This window comes from Onychostruthus taczanowskii, unplaced genomic scaffold (assembly GCF_017590055.1).
Source record: "Onychostruthus taczanowskii isolate IOZ18803 unplaced genomic scaffold, ASM1759005v1 scaffold156, whole genome shotgun sequence".
Classification (NCBI taxonomy): domain Eukaryota; kingdom Metazoa; phylum Chordata; class Aves; order Passeriformes; family Passeridae; genus Onychostruthus; species Onychostruthus taczanowskii.
The window spans coordinates 182,996-201,833 of NW_024498751.1; the positions used below are offsets into that span (position 1 = coordinate 182,996).

General features: G+C 41.6%; 1 protein-coding gene across 1 annotated transcript in view; it reads left to right on the top strand.

The window, feature by feature from the left end:
* Window positions 1–12,822, top strand: part of PCNX2 (pecanex 2) — a 149,645-nt gene extending 136,823 nt beyond the window's left edge. Inside the window, exons 29-34 of the mRNA XM_041399139.1 lie at window positions 1,189–1,333; window positions 2,312–2,542; window positions 2,895–3,169; window positions 4,203–4,390; window positions 9,988–10,436; window positions 12,230–12,822. Coding sequence (XP_041255073.1) covers window positions 1,189–1,333; window positions 2,312–2,542; window positions 2,895–3,169; window positions 4,203–4,390; window positions 9,988–10,436; window positions 12,230–12,403 — 1,462 coding nt within the window. The 3' untranslated portion in view covers window positions 12,404–12,822. The remainder of the gene's footprint in view (window positions 1–1,188; window positions 1,334–2,311; window positions 2,543–2,894; window positions 3,170–4,202; window positions 4,391–9,987; window positions 10,437–12,229) is intronic.
* The last annotated feature ends 6,016 nt before the right edge of the window (window positions 12,823–18,838 follow it).

Below are 18,838 nucleotides of genomic sequence, written 5' to 3' on the forward strand. Positions count from 1 at the left end.
CTTCTTCCTCTCTCTGAGAAGAGAGTATATTGAAAAGATTTTTTTTTTCTTTTTTATAAAATAATTAAGAAAGCTCAATTATGTGGAAAAATGATGTGTCCTTTAGAGAAAGGCTGAGCAGTAATGAAAACTACTAACATCTTAAGACAGCTTCTCCCCTGAGTCTTTACAATCCAAAAAATCAACTGTTGTGAGAGTGAGTAAAATCTTAGCAGGTAGAGGAAACCGTATCCTGTGGGTTTGCAAGATATGCCTGTTTTTAACAAATGGTTCTGTTTTCCTTAATTTTGAGATCACTTCTTCAGAGCAACACTGGGACAGCAGTCACTTACAAGCATTACACAAGTGACAGTGGCATAGGATTTTTGTAATTCAGGGTGCAAATCAGAGCTAAAGGCTCATGGTTTCCTTTCACAAAGCTCTTGCACAAAGCTCTTCTAACAACTACCTGATTTTGTAGCTTTTAACTTGTGCTTATATCTCACGACCGGGTAAACCATCATGCAAGGCCGGGCAGAACTGGTTCCTTATGTTAGAAAAAAGGCATCTAGTTCCTTATGTTAGAAAAAAGAAACCCAGTGTGTATTTGCTTTCGGGCTCATTGTTTGAGTAGGAAGCACCTGTTGGTTGGTTCCTGCTCTCACCTGGTTTGCTGAACAGCTCTGAAATTTAGTATTCTCAGTACATCTGCTTTAATATTCACATTTAGGTTTGAATGTTGTGAGAAAGGTCTTAGATTTCCTGGAAGTATTTTTTTCTATTATTATTTTTCACTTACAAGGAGAAGTGCTAACAGGACTGATCAATAAACTTTCAAATAAGGAAGCAGCTTCTGCTGGCTGCACAGGGAGTGCAGCTGGCACTCTGACCTGGTCTCTTTGGCACAGCTGCAGAGATGCAGCAGCGCCCTAAGGCACCCTGTGACTCAGTCACCCATCCCGAGGGCATCCTTCATTCCATTCATCTCATGGCCAGTCATTTACAGAGCACACAGAAGGAAAACGGCCTCTCCCAAGGAATGTTTGTTGTCAGAGAAACGTGATGTGACCCCTGCTCTACACCCACCGCAGGCACTCGGCCGGAGGGTCACCTGTCACTGCAGAGGTCAGCACGAGGCTGGTGACTGACAGATCTGGCTTGGAGAGACGGGAATGGCTTCTGGGAGTGACTGATGCCTTTCTCTTACAGCTTGGACTCCTTCCTTTATGGGCTCCATGCACTGTTTAAAGGAGATTTCCGCATAGCAGCAAAAGATGAGTGGGTCTTTGCAGACATGGATCTGTTGCATAAGGTTGTTGCCCCAGCAATCCGAATGTCTCTGAAGCTACACCAGGTAGGCATTTATTTATGTATTTATTTTTAACATTTACTGTTGTGTCTGTTTGCTTAGGAAAATGCAGGATACCTTAGCAACTGTCCAAAGGAGGGGAAAAAAAAATAAATAAATGGAGTACTTGCCACCTTATTCTAAGAAACATCCTTCACCAAGATGGAAGAGTTTGGCACTTATTTATTTTGTATTCACTTGATGTTCTTTTCTGAAGCCCCTAGCTGTCCATTTGAAACCACTTTGCAGAGCTTGACCCTACATTTTTCATCAAAAGAAAGCAGAAAATCTTGTTATATTTTACTTGTGTGGATACTATAAAGGTGGTTTCTAGATTGAAGGGAAATCCATTGATTATGCTGATTTCACTGCTAATTTCAGGTCAGGCTCTGTAGCGCTTGGAGTTGATTTTGTTCCTGCTGTGGCACATTATGATTTAGTATCATATACTTTTATCATTAATGATATTTATAATTGTTCTGGATGGTACTGAACTGCTGTGAATTTGTATCTGCTCCTTGGACACAATAATTTTATGATGTTATTGCTGGCCATGGTGCTGCTGGATGAAATTTCAGTATTGTGGTATTTGCTGATGGATTCCCAGTCTGTGCTATTGTTGGTGTTGTTTTGTAAATAAAAATAAAAATTTCCACAAGAACTGTGGACTCTCCTAGGTGATATCTCTCTCCAACTTACCCAAAAGCTCTGCCTCCCATAATTTCACACTCCATTAAAAAAAAAAAGGATAAGCTGGTATTCTCCAAGTGTCTTTGTCCAGTGTAGTCATGAGATCAGAACAGGTTACAATGAAACTGAAATTGTACCTTTCTATATCACTGTTAAATGAACCTCCCAAAAGACACTCTTTATCAAGGGTCAAGTCACTTGAAGGGGGCCAGCTGCCAACTGTTTGAAAGCCAGTATTTTGTTTACTCTCAATAATGTACCTGACCTGTTCAATACTTTTTCCTGTATGACCAGGACCAGTTCACGTGCCCAGATGAGTATGAGGACCCAGCAGTTTTGTACGAAGCCATCCAATCATTTGAAGAAAAGGTTGTGATTTGTCATGAAGGGGACCCGGCCTGGCGCAGCGCAGTCCTGTCCAACAGGGAGGAGCTGCTGACTCTCAGACATGTGGTAGATGAAGGAGCAGATGAATATAAAGTTATCATGCTCCACAAAAGCTACCTGAGCTTCAAGGTGATCAAGGTATGTATGCCATCTTTCTAATGATGCAGTAATTTAGGGCTGTGGTAACTAATACTATTTCTGAGTAATGTGGCCGAAAGGAGAAGTTAATTGTAGTTTTTAAAGTAGGGACTGGAGGCCAAAAAAGCTCTCTTCAGTTGACTTCCATTTTGCCATCCATGTTTGTGTCTCTGAAATAACATTCCAGGCTTTACCAGGGAGTAGCGGCAAAAGTTCATAAAAAGCTGTTGGTGCAAAGACATCGTGATGTGCTTGCACACTCAGCCACTGCCATCCTACTTAGACCCTGTAGTTCTGCATCTCTAGTAGCAACTGTTTTTTGCATGATCTGCATGTTTTAACTCACCTGTAGGTCAACAAGGAGTGTGTCAGAGGGCTTTGGGCTGGCCAGCAGCAGGAACTGATTTTCTTACGCAATCGTAACCCGGAGAGAGGAAGCATCCAGAACAATAAACAGGTGTTGCGGAACTTAATTAATTCTTCATGTGATCAGCCACTGGGATATCCAATGTATGTTTCCCCATTAACCACCTCGTACCTTGGGACACACAGCCAACTGAGGAACATTTGGGGGGGACCTGTCAGTTTGGACAACATTAAAAAGTGGTTCAAATCCAAGTGGTTAAGGTAGGTGTTAAATTTTGGCTATGCTGATAAGAGACCCTGCAGTCTCAGTTTCACTGTATTTTCTGTAAAAAGAGAGTAATTCTGTATTGTTATCTATGAGTAAAATAATTAATTGCAAGTAACTCAGAATTTAACAAAATAGTGGTGCAAATAGAACAGAAAGAAAATCCATTAACTCATTCATGACAAAGCTTTCTACATGTTCAACAAGAGTCATTCAAGTCATACTGCACTACAGATACTTCCCCATTCCATGGAATTTCACTGTTTATGCCATCTAAATAAGGGTATCTTTTCTGTAACTCTGACCATGAGTAAATGTGCTGGTGCATTTTGGTGAGTTATGCTCCGAAGCTTTGGAAGTTAGATATCCACTCCCAAGTTACTGTTCTTGACCAAAGCACACCTGAAAATGTTCTTGCTATTCACCAAAACTGCCTGACTTCCCGTAGCTGTGCGTGATCAGTACCTGACACTGCATCTCCCATTCCTGCTTGCACTTTTCACACAGCAATTCACACATCCTTGCCTCATTCCCTGCCCGCTTGCCACTCTAGCTGAGGAAAGGCAGGGCACCATGGAGACACAATGGGAGCCAGCTCGCATACCAAGACCAGTGTTAAAATGTCAATATTATATCTAATGGCTTAACATGCTAGATTCCCACCATGCTGCCCATCCCTCTCAGCTCTCCCAGCCCATTCCTCTTTGGTACTTGGTTACCTCATTCAGAAGTTAATCTTGGGAGACAGCTGTAACAGTAGATAAAGAGCCCTAAGGTTATTTCAGGGTTCCAAAGCCAATAAACACAGAGAAGGGTCATACACAGTTGGCTTGTATCCTATACAATTTTGTTCCAAGAAAGCTTATCACACCATCATCTTTGCCATCTCGTAAAATGTCAGAAGACCTGCAGTGGTGTGAGAGAGAACACTCTTTGAGAGAGAGAACACTCTTTGAGGGCACCTAACACTGGTGACACAAATTTTCATGTGCAACAAGTGGTTGACCCTGTGTGTGTTCCTGCAAACAGAATGCGAAAGGACTGCCATGCAGCAGCTCACCATGAGAGAGGCAATGTTGAAGAGGTGGATAGTGCAGGGGGGTCTTCATCTAGCAACAATTCTACAGGGAATTCAAGCCAGAGCAGTAGCTCACAGCCCACCAGGGATGGAACCCCTCAGCCGCAAACTTCATCTCAAGAGGTCCACCAGCGGGCAGGTATTTACACAATTTACTTGCCTTTCTCTGGAGTCTTCTCCTGGGGGGGTCACATGGGAAGATGCCTTTGGGGTGTCCTCAAATCCAGTGGAAAACTAATTTTAGAAAAAGAGTGCAGGTTTGTCTCTCCTAATGACCAAGAACATGTAGGAGATGGCTTCCCGATATTGTTCCAGGTATTTACTGGGAGGGTGTAACATTGTAAAAATGTGATTCACCAAACCTTCCACTGTCAAAGTCCATTATGGGTAATTTTTGGCCTAGTAGGTGCCACTAAGAATGCCAGAATGAGAAATGCAGATGGGAGGCAGTGCACATGCCATGCAGGGAGCCTGTACCATGGTGAACCTCTGCTTATTGTTGGCTGGGAATAGCAGAAAGAAAGCATGCAAAAATCTTAATTATCTTGGAAGGACCATGGCAATTTATTTGAGGAATTGGTTTGGCTGCTCATCAGTGCATGGGGGGAACAAACAAATGGAAAATAGCTTCTTATGTCTATATAGCAGTTACCAAGAGAAAATTAAATGTTGCCAATCATTCTGTCAACTAACAGCTGAGCCCTTCTCAAATTATGGATTCAAAAGTGCTTCGGACATATTTGCAAGGTGGAACTAGCGGCCTTTACACTGGAAATATATGTTAAGTAATAAGGACAAGGATAAGCAATTGTTCGGACAGTCACATTCAGAGGGTACTGGTCAATGGTCCAGAGTCCTGATGGACATCAGTGACAAGTGGTGTCCCTCAGGGGTCCATACTGGGACCACTGTTATTTAATATCATCATTTAATGTCTTCATAGACAAAGGGATTGAGTGCACCCTCAGCAAATTTGCAGATGACACTGAGCTGACTGGTGCGGTTGACACAGCTGAAGGATGGGATGCCATCCAGATGGACCTGCACAAGCTCAAGAAGTGGGCCCATGGGAATGTCATGCAGTTTAACAAGTGCAAGGCACTGCACTAGGGTCAGGGGAATCCCCAGTATCAGCACAGGCTGGGTATGAAAAGATGGAGAACAGCCTGTGAGGAGGGTTGGGGGTGCTGGTGGGTGGGAGGCTGGACATGACCCAGCCATGGGCACTCCCAGCCCAGAAACCAAACGTGCCCTGGGCTGCATCCAGAGCAGTGTGGGCAGCAGGGCCAGGGAGGGGATTCTGCCCCTCTGCACTGCTCTGGTGAGATCCCACCTGCAGTGCTGTGTCCAGCTCTGAGGTCCCAGCACAGGAAGGACATCAACACACTGGAGCAGGTCCAGAGAAGGGATACTAAGATGATTACGTATGAGGAAAGGCAAAGAGAATTGGGTTTGTACAACCTGGAGAAGAGAAGGCTTTGAGGTGACCTAATTGCAACTTTCCAGTACCTGAAGGGAGTTCATAAGATGGAAAGTGACTTTTTACAAAAACATGGAGTGAACAAGGGGAATGGCTTCAAACTGGAAGAGGGTTTAGGGGTTTAATTGGATATTAGGGAAAAAAACTGTACTGTGAGGGCAGTGAGGCACTGGATCACGTTGCCCAGAGAAGCTGTAGATGCCTCATTCCTGCAAGTATTCAAGGCTGGGTTGGATGGGACTTTGAGCAACCTAATCTAGTAATAGGTGTGCCTGTCCACAGCAAGGAGGTTGGCACTAGACAAGCTCTAAGTTCCCTTCCAACCCAAGCCATTCTAGGATTCTAAGTTTGCCAGTGGGTGACTGTGAGATCTGTCACTGTGGGATCAGCACTTGTAATGTAAAGCCAATCAACTCTACATTTCATCAAGCTTGTGACATTATTGTATAAATTAAAGCAGAGAACTTGAGGGGGTTTGACACTTATTTGTTTCCTGTTAGATCATTTTGACCTATCATTAAAGATAATAGGCAGAACTGGAATAAATCTTGCCCTGAATATAAATCACATTGCAAGAATAAAATAACTGCAGCTTTTAATTGTGTCTAGTGTTAGAGGAATCCCCATGTGCATACTCATAACTTGACACAACAGTAATCAGAGTAGCTAACTTAATTGTGATATAATGATCCTGAGCATACCATACAATGAAGTAAGTCAATTGTGAGTTGTTGAAAAGAACATATTGATTGGATGCCCAGAAAAACATAATCAAGAGAGAAAGTCACACTTAGATAAGAAAAGCAGCCTGGCTTCTGTTAATACATGCACAACAAATCCAAGCAAATAGTAGCAAATGGAAATCCATATTCACTCCTAATATACTGTAGAGAATGAAACAAGAAGAATTTTTTAGCTAGGGACGTTAGGGACAAAAAGATGAAAGTGGGCTTGTGCATGTTCATTTTTAAAGAGTATTTAGAAACAACAGAAATCCTAGCAGTGGTCTTGATCTGTCACTGTATAGAAAGGCAGAGTTGCCAATATGCAGTATGTAGAAATGAGAAAATAAATGTCTGGTTTATTTTGGGAAAAAACACAGATAATGTATTTCTATGATCTGATGATGAAACAGTTCCTTCCATCCTAACAGCTACAAAGAACATGAAAGAATGGCTATCAAAGCTATGTGCTTAATTGAGCAAAACCAAATGACTCATTCAGGAAGGGTTTTAAGAGAGCTAGTTAAAAAACAAGCTCTGTTCGATCTTCAATAAGTATCAGGACATCAAGGCAATACCACAGCATTGGAAAAGAACTTATCTATGCCTGTTAAAAATCATAATATTTTTGTCCTGCCATGTACCGTCCTAATGCCCTAATTTAGGGACATTTTTAGTTTGGAAGCACTTCAAAGAAGAGCCAAAAAATTATCAAAATTCTGGGAAATACATCCTCTACTGAAAGACAAAATGCTTTCCAGCAATTGGTATTGTAAGAGATGACTTGATCATAGTCTGTAAGTGTTTACCTGGGTAACAAAAGGTGACCAAAGACCATTGGTGTCAGCAGACTTGGATGTAACAAAACTAAACAAATTCAGATTTGAAATCAAGAACACATTTTTAATATTAAGAGAGTAAATAAATAGTGAAACAAGAGACTAAGGGTTAATGTGGATTCTCTGTGACTGGAGATGTGGGATGCATTTTTGAAAATGACAGTAGTAGTAGCAACTAATAAAACTGTACAGGAATTAATTCTAGGAAATCCTATGGTCCACGCTATACAGGACAGCAGACTAGATAACCATAGCAATGCCTTCTAGATTCATAATCTGTGCATCAAGTGCATTTAACTTCTTTATATTTCATACTGCGTTTTGCAGCCTGGTACCACTGAGTCTGCAAAATTGCAAAATGCAATGAAAGCCCTATATTAAAGTGCGACCAAAATCAGGAGCACTGGAAACATGTGGGGTTCTCCCCCAAAGTTTCCTTATTTCATGATGCAGTTTACAGAACGGCCTTTGTTTTTCTAAGTGTTTTCAGGGACAGAGTTTTTTAGGCATAGATGTGGGTGGTCTCCTGCCCAATGCTCCAACCACTGCCTTTGGGATGAATATAGAATACTTTTGGACAGGGGTCAGCTTCGCGATTTAAATCACAGATGTTTGGCCACGTTAGCCATGGCGCAAAATAACACACCACAGCCCCTCTGTTCTTAATTCCAGTCCTTTCTTTTTATTTAAGAAAGGCAACCTCTTGAAATAACCATCAGATGTAGAAAGCAAAGCACTTAAGCAGAACCCCAGGGTTTGACGAACCCGAATCCCTGCGGAGGCTAAACGTGCACACAGCCACGGACACAGCAGGCATGGCAACCCTCACAGCACATGAAGGACAGAGGACACTGGTAGAGCACTACACAGGGACCATGGAATCACAGAATATCCTGAGCTGGAGGAGACCTACAAGGACCATCAAAGTCTAACTCCTGGCTCTGCAAGGACCACCCCAAGAATCACATCCTGTGTCTGAGAGTGTTGTCCCAGAGCTTCCAAGAGTCACTTGTGTCTGTCCCATCATTCTCCAGCAGAGATCTTGGGGCTCTTATTACTTAGGAAAATTATTTTTTTATTGTTTGGAGTATAAAAGTGGAGCTAAAGATACATTGTAAATGAGGTGTGAAAGTGTCCAACACTTGCCAAACCAACTAGGTTTTAGCTAGCTCCAGTTAGGTTGTAGCCCAGCTCTGCTCATCTGACTTTGTGCCAAGTTACCTAAATTCTCTTTGCTTCAGTATTTGAAAAATGAGGATAATGATACCAGCCTCTGAAAAGCAGGTCTGTGGATGTAAAACATCATGTTTCAGCCATATGATGTAAATGGCTTGGATATGAAATTCTGCATTGCTGGAACCTGCATGAATTCAGCAGTCATGTTTTTAGAAGATAGTGTGAGATTTATATTCCTTTATGCCAGCAAAATTTCAGTATTTGGAGGAGTTCAGGTATTGGGGAAAACCAAAGCAAAAAGAAAAAAAAATACCAACAGCCTGGAAATGCCTGCCAGAAAAACTTGTTTCTGTGTTGATGGCTCTCAACAGATTTCCTGGCATCAACTCCCCACCCTACAGCTACAACTAGGAAACCAAAATGCCAGCTTGTGTTAATGTTTGGAGTTTCCTGGAGAGCAAAAAAACCCAAGCAGGCACATTTGTGACTGGGTATTTGCTGTGTATGCCTGGGTTAGAGCCTGTCTACAGAAACAGTGAACTCTGCTGGGGCCTGTGGCACACACCAACCCATGGCAGAACACCTGAGTACAAGCTGGCCTCTGGTGATTTCACTGGCCAGTATTTTGTGATTGATTTTTCATTCTATGGCTATTCAAATACACAAGCATGAGAAATACAGAAATTGTTTGCTTGAATGACAGAAGATATTGGTATAAATGTTAAATATGGGGATGTATTTGTACAGGAAGGATTTTTCTAGGCATGTCAGAAGAGCTGTCTAATCTACTTCCTGTGTCCAGTGGTGGCTGCATTGAGATGTCCCAGAAAGGGACAAGAGTCTTATGTGGGTCTCATTCAGACCTCTAATAGCGAGTCCTACCTAAAAGCATTCACATCTTTTCAAGACTGTGGTGTACTATAAATGTCTCTCTAGGAATTCAGAGTTTACTGTTAGTCTTAAAAACTGTCTTGTGGCTTGAATGTTGTATTCTTCCACTTGGCTGAATTTTCAAATTCTCTCTCCCCATATGCAGGAATAATTCTTTTAAATGTGCCATTGTTTTAACATAGAGGTTTTTGGTTTTATTGTTGCATTTAATTGTACCAAGCCATTTAAGGTGGATATTCAACATTCCATTAGTGTGGTTGTCAAAGGGGAGCAGAGTTACAGCAACACTATGCTCAGTCATTCACTGGGCTGATTAAACTGTACGTAGCAGAACAGCTGTGAGCCTGTGATTAGAGTGCTTTGCTTGGGGTCTCTTCTCATTTCTCTGTCTTTTGACTCAGTGCACAACCTCTAGAGCTATTCTGACCAAAACTCAGAACAACTGTAGTGGAAAACACAGAAAGATTCATAGGTTTAGGAGTTTGTTACTTGTGCTTTTCTTGGAGTTCTTATGCTAATAAAACCAGTGGTACTATGTCAACAGTAATATGTACACATGGGACACTGTCAATAGCATGGAGTTCATCAGAATGCCACCTACTTTAATATATTAATCTTTCTTTTGAAGGCAGGAGAAAACCCAGGAGTCAGTCTGTCCAGGCACACACTGTTTTAAACCAAAGGCCCCCTGCTTCAAGTCACTCTGGACCAATTGCAGAAAGCCGGCAGCCTTTCATCCAAACGTCTACATCTGCCCACGAAATTGCCCAAAGGCTTTCTAGTAGTCAGCTATCATTCCACAACTCTGCAACATCTGTGTTTTCTCAGTCCCCTGCTGTTCCTGTTGCTGGCCAGCTGACTGTGCAGGACCAAGCTGCAGCAATGCTCAGGTCCAGCCTGGCCTCCTCCACCAGCTCAACTCTCAGCCTGCTGTTCGGCAAGAGAAGTTTTTCAAGTGCTTTGGTGATTTCTGGGCTCTCGGCTGCAGATGGAGGCAACACGAGTGACACACAGTCATCCAGCAGTATGAACATCGCCATGGGGCCGTCTGCCAGAGCAGCAAGCCAGGCAGCTCGGGTAAGGCTGAAGCTAAAACAGCAGTACAGAGTGTGAGTCCCACTCTGCTTGCCTGTCTGGTTCTTAGCTATCCTCACCACCACTGGCTTTCTTCTTTCTCAGTGGTCAGAGAACAGTTTTTTCCAAAACAGTGTTGGGATTTTGGTATTTTTTGGGGATTTTGGTACATCACAATCAGACTGTTTAGTATTAGGGCATCTGTGAGATAGTTTGTGAGTAACTGATGGGGGGGACTGTTATGCACATGCCTGAAATTGCAAACTGGGGCAAAGTTGCTTTTCCTTTCACTCAAACCAGGGACTTATGTCTCCAGTTTCTGCAGCCCAGGTGATGAGTACCATCACTGCAGACTAAATAGCTCCTTCCTTGCCTGCTTTAAGTCCTATGCAGTGATGCCTTGAGAGGCTGACCTAAAACAGACACTAGACAGAGTTAAAAGAATAAAGTAGGTATTTATTAAAAGGCCTTAAAGGATACACCTTGGCTAGTAGAAGACCCTGGCCAGGGCTACATCCAAGATGAACCCAAAATGGATGACCAGTCACAAGGTTTCACACTTTTATAAGTTTTTGGTCCATTTGCATATTGGGGTTAATTGTCCAATTACAGCTTCAGGTTATGAAGTCCCAAGCACTTTTCTGCTACTGTGCTCCTGAACTGTGTATAACTTCCCTAGTTTCCAAAGAGTTCTCCAAACCTCAAGTGTGAAAAGCTCCTTGGCCTGTGTGTATTTTGCTTTCAACCCAAAAATACCATGTGTGGTACAGTTCCCTAGAGTTTCACCATGAACTTCAACAAGAATCAGCTAAATGTTACTCATCTTGGTCCAACCCTGCTTTGATACAGTAACAAGTATTAATATTTCTACACATACAGCTGAATATATCCAATGAGAAGGCACAATTCCAACTCTCAAGAGTTTATGGCGTAATTTGCAAGAACTCAGCCAGTCTGTGATACTGAGTACTAATGGTAGAATTCACCTGGTCAAACTTTAAGCTATCTAAAATTTGGGCGTAATGTCTCAGTAGGTTGTTGTTGAGGCTTCTGTTTTCAGTGAAGAGGCCTGCATCCACTTCATCCTTGGAGCTATTACGAGGAAATTCTTCCCTGGGAGACTTGTATCTCTGCCAACCATTGGTAGCCTAAATGACAGAGCAAGACCACATGGTGAAATTTAGATGAGGTGAATCCTGGCCAAAGTGACTGCTCGGAGTCCAGGTGCCTGTTTCATTGAAAGTGGTAAAGAGGAGGCATTTCATTTCAATGTTCACACAGCAAAGTTCTGGAATGCTTTTATCCTAATGGACTCCTTACAGTGGGGTGGCACTGTGCTTAACATTTTCAGACTGATAATTGCATTCCAGTTTTGATGAAAAGGTTTCTTTGTAAGTTGGATTTAAAATCTGGTGTATAAAGCAAGCTCCAGAGCAACCCAATTTAACAACTTAGAAGTCAGCCCTGCTTGAAGCAGCAGTTTGGACTGGATGACCTCCAGAAGTCCTTTTCAATCCAAATTCTTTTACAGTTCTCTATACATGTACATCTGTGGTACTAAACCTCCAGCTCCTGGTTCAGCTTTTCCTTCCAAATTTATACATTACACAAAGTGTGACAAGTACCTCTTCAGAACTCCGTTGTGAATAATGCATGTTAAGAATCCCATAGAGTTTCACAGAATGACATCCCTATGTCAATTTTTAAACTTTTTTCACCCATCACTTCAAAAAATAGCTGAAGTGTTACTTAGAAATTTCCTAAACTAGTTGACTTTTTTCTTTCTTACTTTCCAGCAAGTCACTGAGACCTGTGAGACAACAGATACTACAGAAACAAGACCCCAGCGGGAGGCGGGTCTGGCCCATGCACTATTCATGAGTCAGAACCTGGAGTGCAGGAGGGCCAGCCAAGAAGATATGGCCCTGGAAGACACCGCTTCTCAGCAGAGCCTGTCTGAGGAGCAGTAAGGAGCATTCCTCGCACAAGGGCCACGCGCTTCTTAGCATTAAATACAGACAGAGTTAGGTCAGGAAGATACACATGGGTTTAGGTTCTTTCCAATGTAATAAGCAACCTTCAAATGTTTATTTTTCTAACTTCCACACAAGAATATTACAGGGCAGATGTTCTTCAGCTAATGGCCTTGGAATGGGTAGGGTTGGAAAATATCCTAAAAAACACACAGTGCCACTTCATCTCAGGTTCTTGTAAATCCTAGAACAATGAATACAACCTGTTTAACGTTCCTTCCCCTGGAATGGTTAGAATCACAAACAAATACAGTAGGAAATATTAATACAACTCAGTGAAAAGCACACAAAAAACATCTCTTTCCTGCCATAACTAAACAGCTGCTTGCATGCAAACTAATTGAAATTTGGTATACAACACATAGCAAGAGGCAACTAAGAGCAGAAGCAATGACTACATAAAAGGACAGTACAGTGTCCTGTAACATTAGAGCTAAATCTGATTTTTTTTTTTTCCAACAGCAAATCTCATTTTTCTTTGATGTATTATGTGGGTGCTAATGCTGAATAGCAACACAGCATCTCAGACTGATATACTGCATGCAGCCATACTGAAATATTGTGTGAACGAGTCACACTACACCAATTAACAAAACTGTAAGAAGAGAAAGTATCCAGTGCATGGAAAGTCTTCAGAGCATATGGTACACCTTATCTGCAAAGCAGCTTTGCATAAATTAGGTATTATCTCGTGCTCCTGTTTGGTTTACAGCAGTGTTTCTCAAATTCTAAGCAACAGTACCCTTAGGAGTCGCAAAAGGGCCATGGGGAATCCTCCTCAAGGACAAAGCAGGCTGTAATTACTGTCTGGAAGTGTTTATGTTAGGAAGGGAACAGCTAAATACCTTTAATTGCTGGACACAGCTCACTGTCCATAAACACTTGTAGCCAGCCTTCTGACTTCCCTCCCCCAGAGAAAACTGAGCTGCTGCCAATAAAGACAGATGATACAAAAAGGGAGGCTATGCCTTCACAAGGTTTGAGAAACACCAATTTACAGGAACTGGCATGACTACTTTGAAACCCAAAAGGCTACAACAAATCCTTCCTCTACTACAGAGTCTAAACAAACACACGTGTGGTTTTTTCAATTTAAAAAAAAATTGTAGCTATCAGTGTCTTGCTGTTCCTCTTTACTGTAACTACCATAGATTGTTTCTAAATCTCAACACAATGATGTGCAGCCAGGCTGTCTTGTCCCAATTAACAAGATTTAACAAGAGATGCTGTAGCTAAGTCTCATTACTGTTAGGCAATACTCAGTTGCATTCTGAGCTTCCTACTGTGCCACACTAATGATCTGAGTAGTAGAACTGAGTGAAAATAAAATTATCCAAGTATGTTTTGTGTGGCATCTGTTTCTGGGTCTTCTGTTTGCAATTGTTTTCACTTGCTTTCTGCCTTACAAAATTAAGAAACCCATTATTTTTTACTTCACTTCAGATCTTGATGAGTTGATTATCAATAAAGCTTAGCACAATCTAGGGAAAATTCTGCTCATGTTCACAAAGACAAAAGCAGAGTATGCATATCCAGCCCTCTAGACACAAGGTCATCAGTGCACTTCAGGCCCTACTAATGTCTCCTCTGGCATCCAGGTGATATGTGGAAGAGGAAATTGAATTGAGCTGAGCTGCTCCCTTCTGACTGGCTGATGATAACTCTTGTCCCACCACACTGTTCATGAAGTGCTTCATTACAAGTGAAGGATGGAGGTTGTTGAGGTAGGCTCCTACTAACAGCCACCAGCCCCGTTTCTGCTTTGCGGGCTTTTGCATGGCAGTCCACAGGATAAACCATCACTGCTTTGTCTTCCTGCATGGAGGCAGGGCAAACAGGTGTCTCGAAAGCACCGAAAACTTTCCCATATTCACCCAGCATCACTGCAATTTTCACATCTTTGAGTTTGAATCAATTTCCATCAAAAATAAGTAATTCTAGTAGTCCCAATCAACCTAAATTATTCTGTGTATCCAACTCAAGCATACTAAACCAGACTGGGGAATGACCGCACAAATTCTTTCAGCAGCAACCACTGCTGAAAGTACTATTTACTTAGCATGGATGGAGGCCCAGTGACAGCACCTTCCTCCAGCACCACATCTTCTGCAAGACTCCACCATCTCCACAGCCTCTCGTACTGCATCCTAAAAAAACGCAGCTGCCTCACAGTTCCTGACTTCCCACTGTCCCCTGGAGCATAAGTTCTTGGGGACAGCAGTTATGCCATAACTTTGGCAGACTCTTGCTGCGCAAGGTGGCTGCCAAAAAGGGCAGGTTCTAACGCCTCCGTGGAGTCACAGTGAGCAAGCATGGCAAAACAGGAGTCAAGGTAAGAGTCAAAAATCAGTTCCTTTTTTGTAGCCATGTCTTACATAGTTTTTATTTTGCCTTAAAGCTGCTATTGTAGCATAGTGGGTTGAAAAAACCCAAGAGCGACGACTAACAAACAAGCGTAACATAGGAAAAAAGAATCAAATTGAGTACAAACTCCCATGTTATGTTTTCTGTATTTTTGGATATAGTCTGCTGTTATAGTAGTAAGACTACTGCTATAAGCATCAGTTTTAAATATGATACAAACCTACAGAATAATCTGACATAACGGTTAGAAACAACACCTGCAACTAGGGATGAGGTTGTATTGTATCTTAGACTCCTCTATTTTTGCATGAGGTAGAGATATACCCAGTGAACTCTGCTTGGGACAGAAGGTGCATTTAAGGGCTCTGATGCACACCAAGCTAATAAATAGGAACCTAACCTTTACACAAAGCCTAATTTGAACAATAAGCTACTCCAAACAGCTCTGCATAATACCAAAAGGCACCTGAGTCCTCAACACCAGTGCCTACATACACATGAAGGCTTTGAGTGACACCTTTACTCCTGAAAAACAGCTCGATACTTAACCTTACACACAATGTGCCTCAGAGTTGCAAGATGGAAATACACCATTTTTGGAGCAGGTTTCAGCCTTTAAATGAAAAGCAAATGTGATTTTCACTGCTTATATGTCATGTGTGACCCTGCTGATGGGTTTCACAATGCTGAACACTGTTAAAACTTGGCCCTAAAGTTGCTCAGGCTTAACAGCTTGCCTACATGTCTGATCTCTTGCTACAGCTGTGACGCAGGAAAGATGCTGCCACCACCATGTAAGTGTAGCCATGATATTTTATTAAAAATCCTTTCCTACGATTTTTCCCCTCCTGAGAGCTGAGGGCCTCAGGAAAGAAATGTAAACAATAACTATCTGCTGCTGTGGAATGCAACAAGTGCATCTTCAGTTGGTCCATGTGGATTGTTTTCAACTGATGACCAATCACAGCCACCTGTGCCAAGGCTGTGAGCAGTCACAGGATTTTGTTATGCATTCTATTCTATTCCTGTTCTTTGTAGCCTTCTGATCTTTCTTTTCTCTCTGTTCTTTTAGTATAATGTAGTGTTTTAGTATAAGATATATTGGAATAAATCAACCTTCTGAAATGGAGTCAAGCCTTTTGTCTCCACACACGGGCTGTTCACCTCAACAATGCAAGGACCTTTTACCAAGAGTTCCATCAGGGTTTTTTTGCGTCAGGTGCTATGCTTGATTCTTCCAGAGCTGCGGAGGCCACTTACCTCACTCAGTCCAGAATGTTACTGTTTCTACAACATGAAAATAGTGACATTCCCATCTTATTAGCAAGCTGAATGCATCCTTTGAGGAAATCTAGTGCTCAATCCACAAGACCATTTGTACATGCAGTTCTTTCATAGAAGTCAGAAGGGATGAAGAGATGGAGGCCTTTTCTGCCTCCCACCAGCTTAACCTCAGATAACATCATTGCTGAAAAGAAACACTAAGAGTGATTTTATTCACACTGCCTCAGCAACCAGAGAGGGACACAAACAATACAACAGGTTACAGGAGGGATAATGAGTATATGGTAAAACAAACATAAACACAGTACTTCAGCCTTTGCACTGAGCACGGGATACTTACCTTCTTCACATTTTATTTTCCTAGAATTTCCTTTCCCAAATAGACTCTTGTTTACATCATAGAGTAAAAGCCAGTTGCTACACTCATAATGGTGAAAGATGGCCTGAAGATCTGGCAAAAAGACTTTCAGTAACTTTTTACTAAAGCCAAGCACAGGGTGCTGAACTGCTCACATCCACCAGGAACACTGGCAAGCCCCAGCCTGACCTTCAGCCCAGGTGCTTCCCACCACAGCCAGCAAGTAGGAACCTGTAATGGATGTAGTCTGCAAAGCACATTTCAGTTCATCAAAAAATAAAAAACAGAGGTGCTGGCTGTTCCCTCCATTTTGTAGTGTCATGCAACTTCTCTGCGAGGAACTGAAGTTTCTTGTTGAAAAGTCTCACCTCATTCCCAAATCTTAGTACTCACTTCACTGAAAACAAATCTCAATGAAAAGGACTTACCAATGTGAATCTTTTTCTCTTGACATGATGACTAGATAATATCTATGAATGACATTCTGACACTATTAAGTTCTTAGGACACTCTGTGATGTCATTCACAGCTTTTTATAAAAACTGCTTATTAGAATAAGGCAAGAAATGTCACCTGCATTTGCCTCCAGCCCACCAACTGGAAAATTTAAGTTAAAGATTTGCTGAATTTTGCACAGCTCATTACAGAAGATTAGAATTACCAGTGAGATTCTCCAGCATGTGATAATCATCTCTTCAATGCATTTTTTTAAAATACCCAGTTATTGCCATATTTAGATTACTCTCTGGATTAGGAGCTGGTACTTAATTACCATGTTTCACTAGTGCTTATACATCATTAAATCTGCAACAAAGACATATTACTTATAATTAACTTTGCAGTAGGTCCAGTATCAAAGATTCACCTCTCTAATTCAGTTTTACACGTCAAAATTTGCCTAATGCATGATAAATAATGCAGGCCCTGTTTATTTCATGCTGTGTGCAATTTTATGCTGGAATTACAAGACTTGTGCCAAAAACATCCTTGATTCTCAGGCTTCAAGACAGTAATTGGTACCTCACATTCACCCCTTTTTTGCACCAATTAAAAACTGCAGGTGCACTAATGCTGTCATCTGGAATCTAGCTGGTACATCAGAGGTGCTTTTCACCAAATGTGTGCTATTAATAAAATCAGCCCAACAGGGGAATTGTGAATGCTTCGTTTGCTGTTACAGTGCTCTCAAGGTCTTCGAAGTATTTTACTAGTGCCAAGACCAGACAATAAAATTTTACCTTTAAAGTAAACACAGGCTGTCATGAAAACTTACATGCAGTTGGAAATACAACTTTATCACTCACTCTATGTATATTTGAAACAGGCAAATTCTATCTTCAGGATCACCTGAGATTTAAAGGCCAGACGTGACTGTTAAGGTCATCTACATTCTCCTGCTGAACACAGATCACAGAAACTCTTTATTTCTCTTGAAAAGCACTCTAGCTCAGAGAGAAAACTGGCTTAAAGAAATGACAACAAATTAATGACACTCACCAATCTTGATATAGGTAGCAGAAAACAAGATACACTGATGTCAGTACCAAAAATATGCATTAGTTTAAAAGGGCTGCTATTTCACTCGGAGTTCCACAGAAGGAAAAATCCATGTGTATGTTGTCTAGTGACAATCTAGCCTCAGTACAAAACCATGAGACAATGGATTAAAAGTACCATAGGCACTGATCAAGTGTTCCCCAAACTTCTTGTTGTAATTGCTTGGGTCTTTTTTCCTTCCCACTGTACTAAATGATGGGACTACAGCAGGCATCATGGCGCTACATGCAGGGCAATATATCTACTTTTATGAGGAATAAACACCACTTAAAGTGATCTCTCAGCAATACTGACTGAACCAGAACTCAGAAGACTGACTCTCAACAGAACTCCCCTCTTCGGCCTCTACCAGAGAAATGTCAAATCTCTCGATATTTTATTTAGCTTTAAAGGTCACTCCTCATTTAAGACTCAACAGTAGTCCCACTAAAAATGTGCTAGATTTTGGGTAACTCTTTAATCATTGAAAGAACTATTCTTTTGCAGCATACTTTACAGCTTAAGAGACTTAACACTGAAGCAGGAGGTCATCCAACACTTAGGTGAAGACAGGTTTCTGTTCAAAAACCTATGGCACACAGCCCTGACAAAGTTTACTTCGGTACCAAGTCCTCCACACCTGAAAAGGTATTTTGTCTGAGTACAATGCCTGAAGAAATTAAGGGATTAGTGTGTCTTTACAGCACAATCTGATTTTGCAAATAGCAGCCACAAACTGTACATTGCCAAGTGGACGCCCTAAGAGGAGTTTTATTTTTCCCCAAATATGATGAAGACAGTACTACTTCTAAATGGAGTTGGGCAGACAG